General features: G+C 38.8%; 1 protein-coding gene across 1 annotated transcript in view; it reads right to left on the reverse strand.

The window, feature by feature from the left end:
• Positions 1-12,815, reverse strand: part of LOC124555501 (solute carrier family 28 member 3-like) — a 338,777-nt gene that overhangs the window by 99,645 nt on the left and 226,317 nt on the right. The window contains exons 6-7 of the mRNA XM_047129428.1: positions 4,720-4,897; positions 2,332-2,485 (exon numbers count right to left, since the gene is read on the reverse strand). Coding sequence (XP_046985384.1) covers positions 2,332-2,485; positions 4,720-4,897 — 332 coding nt within the window. The remainder of the gene's footprint in view (positions 1-2,331; positions 2,486-4,719; positions 4,898-12,815) is intronic.

The following is a 12,815-nucleotide window of genomic DNA, read 5'->3' on the forward strand; positions in this document are numbered from 1 at the left end:
AGTATAGTCTGTTTTCCTATATTACATGCTCTTCTAACCTCCTCCACCACCTTTTCATGAGTCCTTTCACTTTACTACCAGTCTCTCTGCTGTTATGGTTCATATCATGAACTTTACCACCCTTAGTCCCCTAATGATTTGTGTGGCTCATGGCATGGTGCAGGTGTTTCTTGTTGCTGATATTTTAATAGCTTGCACAACAATTTATTAAGTGAACTGTTTATCATCATCATCTTACTGTAGATGCCTGTTGTGTGTCTGTGTGAAATATAATGCTGTGTTTGTGGTTTTGATAATAGGTGGAGTGATGAAACAAAAGGGAGATTTTGAAACCCAGTGTTTGGCACATTTCCTTCTCATCCCAAATCACAAAAAAATGCTATCAAAAATGTCAAATACTGAATACGGTTTTCCTACAGTAACTGTGCTGTGATCTATACAGGCCTGATTACAAAACATCTGTCCACCCATATAAATAACTACTACTGCACAATGGCCAAGGCCAAATCTGACCATTCAATTTCAGAGCACTCTTATCATTAAAGTGTCTCAACTTGAATAGCTGCTTAACAATTCATCTCATTCAGATCTCCCCTTGTCCCCTATGCAACAGTATTTTGTCTGAACTGCAGTGTTAGTAACAGTCCCTCCCATCCATTCTTCAGTTCTTCAATCATCCTAGCCTGAATTTTCTCTAGTCCTAGACTTCCAAATTCCTCTACTCCATTCACAGTCCCTTTTCTACACCTGTGTTTCTACCTCATTACTTCCTTCCTCCATGTCCCCACTGTAAATTTCCCTAATATTTAATTTAATTATATCTCAGAAAATTTCTCAGTTCATTTCGTCCCTCTGTGCCCTCTACTCTCCTCCACACTAAATCTGAATAATCTTTCTCCTCTCTTTTCCACTACCCTCCAAGGCCTTTGTGTGTGCAACATCTGTTATTGTGTCTGCAGCTGTTGGAGCTGACCCTGCTTATGCATTCCTACTCCAGTTTCAAAAGCCACAGTGTTCTTTACAGTTTTTATGTGTCTCTGGCAGTATGATTATTATGTTTACATCAGTTACATTCTATTTTTAAAAAGCTTACTGTACTGCTTCAGTAGCAGAATTATTATTATTATTATTATTATTATTATTATTATTATTGTTATTATTATTACACACATTACAGGCCTTTATGAGACCACGTGGAGCTTTTATGATTACTTGTTCTTCCTGTTTTCCAGTACTCTTTCATTTGTTCACTAAAGGCCCTTTTCCTTTCTTTGGTCCACTTTGGTCTCTGGGCTTTAGATGCTGTCTCATCTGACATTACTGCCCACTTGTGTATATTGTGTCTACAGACACTTTTGTCTGTGATGTCGACTGAATCAACCTGTGCTTTTTCAAGATAAATTTTGACTTGTGTCATCCAAGGCGTAGTGGTTTTGAGCCTCTGTGTGTATCTGAGTATTCTGTTGGTGCATCTTGTCTGTGGGAGTCTGCTGATGTGGCTGGAAAATTTTTGTCACCTTTGTCTGATGTCTGCCACGAGGTTGGACAACTTCTCTGTGGTGTCTCTGGAGTGAAGCCTGTATCGTTCATCAGTGAGTTTTGGTCCAATAATTTTCCTGATAATATTTCTTTCATCTGTGAGGATCTTCTCTCATTCACCCTTTGTGTGTTGTATCAGTGTCTTGCAGGCGTATAGCACCTCTGGTTTGATTACAGTATTGTAGTGACAAATTTTTATGGAGGTGGACAGATCTTTTTGTTGTAGATACCCTGTGTTTTGTATAAGGCTCTCTTTATCTTCAGTAACCTGGTGTTCTGTGTGATTATTAGTATTATTAATTTATAGCTGAGTTCTTTATTTTGATGATTATTCTAGTGTATTTTTCCCAGTCAGTTGTCACTATAATTTTAGTTATCATCTCAAAGGTCTTAGTATATAGATTATACACTTTTTCAGCAAAAGTCTATGGTGTTATATGGAATTAATAGTCAATGAATCTGTTTATGACTCTTAACCATTGTGTGCATTTAAATGATTTGTGTTGCATTTTTTTAACCATGTATTACAAAAAACACATAGTAGACAGCTTTGGTAAACTTTTCTTCTTATTTTGGGCCTCTTTTCTAAAAAGGGATTATAGTTTTTTTTTTGTATTCTGCTTCTTTAAATTAATTTAGAATGCATCTATTATTTTTCCATTCAAATAAGAATATTAAATGAAAATTTTAGACATTCTTTTGGAAAATTGCTAGATACTAATGAGAAAATACATCAAAAATGTATTTAATCAGTCAAAAAACCATAATTTAGTATAGTTCTAGTTATCTCACCTTTCCAGGATGTCTGGAGAATATGAAGCCAAGCACTACATAGACAACAAGGCCTGCCAGTGACATTAATCTGTTGCTGTCATTTTTTGTGTCAATAAATACAAATATTAGCAAGGCTACCATTGGAACAATGTCCACTGTCCACCTGACTGCTCTGCAAAGTAAAATAATAAAGTTGTAGACGAGACAGAAGCCATTCTAAATGCTATTTTCATCCTACCCAAACATTTGTACATACAGGTTAAGCTGCCTGTCTGCTTAAACATGCAACTACACAGGAAAATTGCCTGCCAAAAATTGTAAGAAATTAGAAGTATTAGAGCTTTATTCATGCAAAGACAGCTGAAGAACAAACCATTTACTTGCAAAACTTCATAGTTACAGAAAATATGATTAAACAAAATGTAATTAAACTGAATAATAATGAATGAAAATCAGTAATTAAAATCACAACTACCTTTCAAAAAGCATAATAATTGCTAACTAGATGTCAGTATTGTTTTTGAGATTGTAACAAAAATGTTTGACAGAGAAAAGTATGTGTCTAAAGTAAATTAAAGTGTTCTGATATCTTCTTTGACATCATAGATGAATTGTGGAGTAGGAATAAGCAGTGTCTGAATGCCTAGTAGTTACCTCTTGAGAATATCCAGCAAGCAGTTAGCAAAAAACGTATGTAGAAGTAGGGAAGAAAGACAGAGAGAGAGAGAGAGAGAGAGAGAGAGAGAGAGAGAGAGAGAGCTAAAATCTTTGAAACCTAACATTAAGATATGGCATGATTCAAGTGATAATCTTTCCCTAATGCCCAAACTGCAGTTAGATATAAATTTTAATCATACCCACATAACTTTTCTGTAAGTTGCATGTTTCTTGATGTAATTGCTGACAGCACCATCTATGAAATAAGGAACTAGAAAAATAGTTCTGAAATCCTGTCTGGTTTGCAATTTGCTATCACTCTCACCATGATTTATTCACAAAACTCAAAACTAAATCTGAAATGGACTATTGCAGACAGTCTTCAGGAATATCAAGATGAGAAAGGGTCAGTTTTCAAGTCATGAGGAGGTAAATGAATGTGGCAAGTGTGGTTATTGAGTTCAAGTGAAAAAAAAATCTCGTATGTCATGGACATACGAATTTGGAGGAGAGATTGCCATGACAGATTATGAATTGGAGGAGGAAGGGAGGAAACAGGGAACCACTAAGCACATGGATATAAGGAATTCAGACATCAATTAAAAGAGGAAATACTGAAGAAATTTTATGGACAGATAGGCAAAAGTGGAGAATAGAAATTAAATTTTATGTATAATCTTGGGTTACTAGAAAATGTAAATAGATTGTAAAACTAGGAATAATCTAGGAATAATAAAAAAACACAAATTAAAGCATGTTTCAAGCAAATTATACAAGAAAGATGTGTGATATAACTGGTACGAAGTTCACTAACTGTAAACTTAAAATCATGTTCAGTGATTGCACAATGAGCTCAAAAAAAGCTTCTGTAAGTATGAGATTTTTCTTGTAGAGTTGGAAAGTACAAAAGGAGATTCCATATGGCCAATAGTCCTGTCTGTCTGTGACTACTTCTATGGAAATTTTTTCATCATAAGAATTTTAGCACATCACTTGCACATGAATTAACAAATTACAGGAGTGTTCACACAAATAGTTCTAACCTTCACGAAATTGAACTTAACCTGTGATGGGGCTCTTGAAGTAGTTGTCATAAAAGTAGATTAATACATATTTACAACAGGGAAACACACAAAGTTATTAATCACAAACCAGGGAAGTGGAAAGCCGTAGTGTGAGCAATGCTTAAGAAAGTTACTGTGTTAGGTGATAGTAAGAAAATTTTAACAGTTGAGTGAAAAGAATTTTAGCTAATGTGGATCTTTTTCAAATCAGTTTCCAAGAAAATTTGTTTATTTGACAATTTCCTCCTGTGTCTACATGTACATGAATAATCCGTGGATTTATGTAATTCTATGATAGAGTTTCTCACAAATACCTTTATTTCATTTGAATTATGTGATATGAAGGAGTTACTAAAAAGCAGATTAAAAAAATGTTTCTATCTTTCAGAAATATTAGCTCCTTCCTCAAGAATCCATAGGCTTCAGGATAAACTAATAGATCTGAAAGCTGTATTAAATCTAGTAGTACTGGAATTTTGTGTAGTGAAGGTAGGTGGGGCCTACTGGTCAGTCATTCTCGCTCCTCACGATTTTACAGTTTCCTCGAGAAAATTCTCCTTTTGGTACAAATAATTAGTAAGATGACATAATGGTTGTTGTTTGAATCATATAAAATTCTGAAAAATGTTCTGGACAAACTAAATATTATGAACATAATGTAATTATTAAAAAAATTAATTTTTACCTTCTTTGCCACTGCTTAGTGAAACAAGGAATAAGAGGCGAATGTTCTCCCTCAAAATATTTTCTGAAATGTTTCTTCAGTATCCTTTTAAGTGGATAGTAAATGGCAACTGTATAGCCAATCACAAAAATTATTATCAACATTCCTACACCAGAGCACCAATCCATATCACATGAACCTAAACAGTAACATCAGATGATGAATAAATGATCATTTTCTCAACTATCAGGTACATAATAACATAATGAATGTACTGATTTTTCATATACCATGTGCCTATGGCTGCTGCTAAGTATTAACATGCCATATATGTCAATTTTTTAAAATTTTTAAATAGCAACTTAGTTTGGAGCTGCAGTACAGAAGAATCAGCAGAACAACTAAAAATGAAAGTATTAGCTGCCATCTCTAAAGCTAATGCTTATGTTACTATGTACAGAAAACTTGAGTTTTTTTTATCTCTTCTTAACATAATCTGTATGGCCACTGTATAGCCAACATATACTAGTGATTCATTTACACAAACCAGACAAATTGTTTGCAAAATGTGTTAATGATTAAGTGGAATACTTGGGCACCTCTCTTTTTCCTTCTTATACTCTGCAGGTGCTAACTATTTTATGGTTAACTAACATCTAGAACCATAGTGTTCCTAAAATTCTTCTATTTATCATCATACTCAGCATCACTTATCATTATTTCTTTTCCATTTTCACCAGGCATAAGCTACCTCCCTCACTACATTATTATTATTACAGAATGAAAAAACAGAGTTGCCAAAGGTCATCAAGTAACTACATGAGCACAAGCTATGTTTCATTATTGCACTGGTGCCGATGTTAATAGTGCCTGTCGACTTTGTGCTCCATTATCAAATGATGACTTGCAGTCAGTGCCATCATCCAATTTACTAAGGTCCCATTTGTCTAGTAGCCTGGCGATATTAGATTTAGTAGTTAGTACAATAATTAGTGAACAGCTGCCTTCATCCTCAGTACATGTGCACAAGCAAAATCACTTTGTTTGTCCTCAGCATATCCTAAGGTGAGTGTAGATTGATGTAACATTTTCCTCCCTGTCATTGTCAAAAGAACCCAAAATCATGTTCCGATTACAGCCCATAGCATCAATGGCACCACTGCCCTTACCGTGACATCTGTTTTGCATATCACAAACTGTAACCTTCTCTTGGACTACAGCTTACATTTTTGGTTTAGATGCTTTGGTGCTTTATGGTTCTCAAATTCAGGGCCAGGTAAATCTATTTTCAGCTGCGATCCCATTCATTGAACTTGATACATCGTGTGCAGAATTTAAATAGCTGTTTGAACCTACACTATGATGTGCAGCAGGGTTCTTGACCCAAGTATCCTTAAAGAAATTGGCACTGCCTAAGTGTACAGTGGCTTTTGCCATGTGTGAGCAAGTTAAAGCAGAACTAGACAGGTTGCAAAGTTGGGTGTTATATCTCCAGTATCAACTAACAAGCAGATTATGCACATGATCATACTTAAGAAATCTAATGGATGACTCTGTACTTGTGGTGATTTTAAACCTACCATTAATCCTCAAGCAAACATTGGCTGGTATCTACTTCCTTGCCAGAGAAATTATTGGCTATATTTGCTGGGGTCCATCATTTTTCTAAGATAGATCCCATTGACACATACGAGGGTGAGTCAAATGAAAACCTTAAATAGTTTTTTAAATATTATTCATTGTGCAGAAGTGGTACAAAGCTGTATCACTTTTCAACATAATCTCCCCCACGCTCAATGGAAGTCCTCCAGTGCTTACAAAGTGCATAAATTCCTTTAGAAAAAAATTCTTTTGGTAGTCCGCGCAACCACTCATGCACTGCGTGGCATACCTTTTCATCAGAACGGAACTTCTTTCCTCCCACTGCATCTTTAAGTGGTCCAAACATATGGAAATCACTTGGGGCAGGGTCTGATGAGTATGGTGGATGAGGAAGACACTCAAAATGCAGGTCTGTGATTGCTGCAACTGTTGTACGGGCAGTGTGGAGCCTTGGATTGTCATGTTGCAAAAGGACACCTGCTGACAGCAATCGGCACTTTGATTTGATTGCAGGCTGCAGTTTTTTTTTTTTTTTTTTTTTTTTTTTTTTTTTTTTTTTTTTTTTTTTTTTTTTTTTTTGGAGATCCGTGTATGATGCACTGGTGACAGTGGTCCCTCTAGGCATGTAACGCTCCAAAATGAAGCTTTTTTCATCCCAAAAGAGAGTCAGCATAACCTTCCCCGCTGATGGTTCTGTTCGAAACCTCTTTGATTTTTGTGATGAGGAATGGCGCCATTCCTTGCTCGCTCTCTTCGTTTCCAGTTGGTGGAAGTGAAGTTTCGTTCCCACTAATGATTCTTGCAAGGAAGCCATCACCTTCTCGTTCAAAGTGCCGAAGAAGTTCTTCACAAGCATCAACACGTCGTTCTCTCATTTTAGGAGTCAGCTGCCGTATCACCCATCTTGCAGACACTTTGTGAAACTGGAGCACATCATGCGCAATGTGGTGTGCTGACCCATGACTAATCTGTAAACATGCTGCAATGTCATTCAGTGTCACTCGGCAATTTTCCTTCACCATGGCTTCAACTGCTGCAATGTTCTGTGGAGTCACAACTCGTTGTGCCTGACCTGGACAAGGAGCATCTTCCACCAAAGTCACACCATTTGCAAACTTCCTACTCCATTTGTAGACTTGCTGCTGTGACAAACATGGATCACCGTACTGAACCTTCATTCGTTGACGAATTTCAATAGGTTTTACACCTTCACTGCGCAAAAATCGAACAACAGAATGCTTTTCTTCCCTGGTGCAAGTCGCAAGTGGGGCTGCCATTTTTATACTGATACTGTGATGGTATGTGAGCATCTGCACTATGCTGCCACCTACAGGCCATTCTGCACTCTGTTTGTAGCATGCTTACCAACTTACAGCATAACGGGGCAAAATTTCGATTTGTTATTACAAATTTAAGGTTTTCATTTGACTCACCCTCGTACTTTCAATTCCTTTAGATGATCAGATGGAACAACTTTTAGTGATTAATATGCACTTTAGCATTTATCATTATAACAGGGTACCTTTTGGGGTTGCAAGTACTCCCATGATATTTTAGATATCTCTTGAGAAACTCATCCAAGGTATCTCCAACTGTGTTTATTATTTATATGACTTTATAGGTGCTAGGATCATGGGAACAGCACCTGCTCAACCTATATGTGTTGTCTGTGTGGCTCCAAGCCCATTGTCTGCATTGTTGCCTTGATCAATTTAGTTTCTTTGAGCTGAGTATCAAGTACTTGGGACAATATTAAGTAAATATGAGCCCACATCCACACAAGATCATGTGGATACAATCACTAACTTACTGGCTTCTAAGAACCAGGAATAACTACAGTTGTTCCTGGGCAAAGTAAATTATTATGCTAAGTTTATTCCCAACGTAGCATACATTTCCCATATGCTCATCAACTGTATAAAATAGTTGTGTGTTTTGCGTGGTCAAAGACATGTCAGAAGGCTTTCATGCAACTCAAAAAGTGCCTCCAGTCAGCTTCATGTTTAGCGACATTCCATCCCAGCGCATCTTTAATGCTTGCCATTGATGCATTCAATTGTGGTGTTGGTGCTGTACTATCCTACAAGTACATTGACAGCACAGAAGAGCCCACTGCATTTGCATCTAAGAGAAAAAAACTGGTGCAGGGAAATAATTTGCAAATTGAGGAGGAAGTGCTGGCATCCAGAAGTTCCATATGTATCTCTGTCTTACTATGTTTCACGTGATCAACAATCACAAACACCTTATTTTGCTGTTTGTCACCCATTCAAAACTTCCTGATAAAATGGCACAGTAGCTGCAACAAAGGCCTTGTTATTAACTAGCTACATGTATTAGGTCCTTTATCAATCCACCATGCAGCACTCCAGTGCTGACACACTTTTCCACTTGTTGTGTGGCTCAGATGTAGAATTTGATAGACATGAGATACTGCATTTTGCCTTCGACACAAATCAGCGATATATCCTTGATGAATTACTGACTGCAGCATTTGAAGTAGAAGCAGAAATGGCCCATGATCCACTCCTTTATAGAATGCTGTCTGCTGTATGGTGGGGTTTGCCAGAGCACTTGGTTGAGGACACTGACCTGGAATGGTGGACCTATTTTTCCTTAATGGCACAGACCTAACATCACTGAGGGGGGGCATTTTGTTAGCTACGCATGCTGTTAAACGCAGAGCGCTAGTTCCTCCCATGCTCCTCTGTTGCATACTCAGTATGCACATAAGCAAATGTCCAAAATGAAGGTAACAGCATGGCGTCATGTGTATTGGCCTCGTTTTGATGCCACCACTGAACACACCATTTGGAACTGCCATCCCTGCACCCAAACCAGTCAGCTCCAGTACAGCATTTCATCCCTTGGTCATGTCATGATCACCCACGGCAAAGAGTGCATGTTGATTTTGCCAGTCCCTTCCGAGGGGCAATTTGGCTAGTTAGCAATGCCCTCTTATATTTTCCACATGTTTCTAATATAGCTACAATTACTACAGCAGCTGCTCTGTGCACATTCTCCATCACATTTTAGGATTTTTGTCAGCACGGTGGCATTGAGCACCTGATAACTGGCCCTTTTCATTCTGCATCCAATTCAGAAGCCTAAAGGATGGTCATCAGTACATACAATAAGCAAATGCACAAAATAATGGTGGCAGCTGACTACAGGGAAGCACTCACTAGCTTCCTGACCACCTACCACAATTGGACATAATGTAGTGAAAATTTTACGCGGCGCAGATTCTTCACACTGTTCAATCCACTGCACCCAGCTCAGTGTGCCCACTGCCACCGTGCACAGCCATATTACCATATGAGCTTCCACATCTGGAATCATGCTGTCAGCCAGAACTCTGAGTGCTCCCAAGGAATCATCATTAGCAACAGAGGTTGATAGATGTTTGATGTTGCAGGCAGTCAATAGCAGCTGGTCTGGCATACGAATCAGCTCTGAGCACATTGTGACGTACAGCTTTACCTTTTCCCTCCAATGTCAACTGGGCATGACATCCAAAACCACTCCAGGCACAAGCCTGTCCCTTGCCACCCCCTTGGTGTTGACAGAAAGTTAACAATGACTGGTGATGGAAGTGGAACCACTTCCTCCCCCTATGCCATTTCTGACACCCACACCTCCTCCCAGTGGCTCCCATCTTCACCATGAACAGAGGTTGAGCATTTTCAGCCTGTGGCAACAGTTGTGGAGGCTGAACTGTTGGTCCCAACTCCACCGCATCTGGCAACCACACCCTGCAGGCTGGCCCAAGCTGTGCCCCAGACATTGTTCACTGGCCAGAATGCCCATGGACAGTGCTGCCTTCTAACCCAGCTGATAACATTCAGGACCTACCGCAGTCGCCTTTGATGGGAATTCCTGCACCTTCCTCTCCAGCTCCTCAGCAAAGTCAGCACAGGCTGAGCCATTTTTGGTCCTACATGCCAATTACAGAGAGGGAAGCATTTAATATATGTTGTAATTTGGATTTCCTGCCTACTCCAAGAGAAAAATTCAGAAATACTCCAGGCAACAGCAGTAGCTTGCACCTGCACAATACAAAGCAGCTGCGGCAAGCATGTGAGGCGATGCCATTCTCCAACAAGTGTCAAGTGTTTACCACTAAATACTACCACCCCATTATTGCTAGTTAGTCTTTCACTAGCCCCTGAATCCTTTATTTATGCATCAATGAGTACTAGGATCTTTACATTTCCTGATTTTTGTGTGTTATTTGGATTGCTCCCTGGATTGTTGTATATGCTTAAGATGACTCTGCCGTGCCTTGGACTTGTTTTGGTTATTCATTCACTTATTGAACTCTGCTGTCATTTATCTCCAGAAACACCTGTTTTGTTCTCCCAGTCTCTAAATTACCACCAGCACAAGTTATCATAAACCGTGATCTACCTATGCAGAGTAGAATAGAAGACAATCCAGAATAGTGTTCCATATGCAGAAGTAGATTCTTTGTGTCTTCAATATGCTCCTTTGTTTTCTCCAAGCCTGAGTATGGCTTTTAATTTTTTCCCCCACATTATATTAAAAGAATAAGCAGTACCAGAAGTTTCCAAAGCCTACCTGATACCTTTAGCTTTGTGGGATGAGGTTAAAGTAGATATGGATTGCTTGGAGGAGTCACAAGTGCTGTCCCAGATTCCTTATAACAGATGGGCATCAGTTTTAGTCATTTCTTGCAAACCAGATGGTGAATTACAGCTTTTTAAGGGGTTCAAAAATATGTTAAACATTAAATTGGTCGTTGACTCATATTCATACTGCTTTCTGTGTCCTGATGAATCATATTAAAAATTGGCAGGTGTCAGTATTTCTCTAAAGTTGGCCTTTCAAAAGCATTTTTTCAACTTCATTTAGATGAAGCTTCCAAAGTCATTCTGGTGTTAAATACTCTTTATTGCCTCTATCAATGTAACAACTTACCTTTTGTGATTCCTAGCACATCAGTGATCTCTCAAAATTTTTTAGAATAAACTATTGTCAGTATTCCACAATGCATCAATTATCTGGATGATACTGTGGTCACAGGACAGACTACGTAGGAGCATACGTTGAATCTCTGGTGAGTATTTTCCACTGTTTTGTAAGCCAAATTAAAGTGTCACTTTTCAGAATGCTCCTTCTTTCAGCCTACCATTATGTAGGGTAGATCCTTAGCTGGATTGGCCTTGAACCAGTGTGAGAGAATGTGGCAGCCATATCCATATTCATACACCAAATATTATACAGGACCTGCAGGTGTTTATGGGTAAGGTTATGTATTGTGCCTGGTTTACCCCCAAATTGCAACTGTAGTCCATACACTGAATTGTTTGTGGAGAAAGGGGACTCATTTACAGTGGTCTGTGCACTGTCACCAAGCATTTCTTAAGTTGAAGCAATGTCTCCAAACCTATTCTTAGCCGATCTTCTATCAGACTCATTTACCTCTCATTTTGGCCATGGATGCATCACCATATGGTAAAGGGGTCATTCTATTGCAAATGGTTCAGAATGGCCTATTGCATTCACTTCTAAGATGCTCAGTACAGCACAAGAAAATTATTCCCAAATAGATTAGATGGCATTTCTGATTATCGTCAGAATCCAGAAGTTCCTAATTGCCCTGTATGTCAGTCCATTTCATCTGGTCACAGATTGAAAGACATTGTTGTCCATATTTGGCTCTAAATCAAAGTTGCCTAAATGAAGATCTCATAAGTTACAAGTTTTTTATCAAATTACCACTATTCCATTAATTATCATATATAAACCTGGCACATGACTACAAATGTGCTGTCATGGTTCCCTACGGTCCCGATGAGGAATTTGATAAACAAAATATTGTTTGATTTCACATCGATTTACAATCGGAATAGTTGGTGAAAGAGCTTCTCTGATCATTTACAGAGATGTCACAGCAGCCACACATAAGAATCCACTGTTCAGACAGTTTTGTCAGTTTGTATAAGGGGCATTCAAAAAGAAATGAGCCGGCATCTGCAAGGCACAAACTGGTCATAGGAGGTTAATATCGTGGCGTGCGTAACGAGGTGTGGTTCCAACCAGAGTGTGAAAGTTCACAGCCCATTGCAAGAGGGCACGTGTGCACATCATGTGACTATACAGAGCTAGTAGCAGCATACATCAATTGTCCAATGCTGCCAGTCACATTGCAAACAGTGAGATGGAGGCATCAAATGAAGAGCAAAGAGGTGTTGTTCGTTTTCTGACAACAGAAGGAGTAGGAGGAACGGCCATTCATCAATGAATGTGTACAGTGAACACTGCACGTCCCTTGCAATGGTCAAGGCATGGCACAAGTGCTTCAGGGAAGAACGGATGTCATTAGCCTATGATGCATGGTCTGGAGCACCACACTGCCTTACCGATGACATCATCCAGCTGGTGGATGCACTCATTACCCAGGACCGCCGAGTGACAGTGAAAGCCATAGCCACCATGGTCGGATTGACATTCAGAAGTGTCCACACCATCATGAAGGAATGACTGCACAT

This window comes from Schistocerca americana, chromosome X, assembly GCF_021461395.2.
Source record: "Schistocerca americana isolate TAMUIC-IGC-003095 chromosome X, iqSchAmer2.1, whole genome shotgun sequence".
Classification (NCBI taxonomy): domain Eukaryota; kingdom Metazoa; phylum Arthropoda; class Insecta; order Orthoptera; family Acrididae; genus Schistocerca; species Schistocerca americana.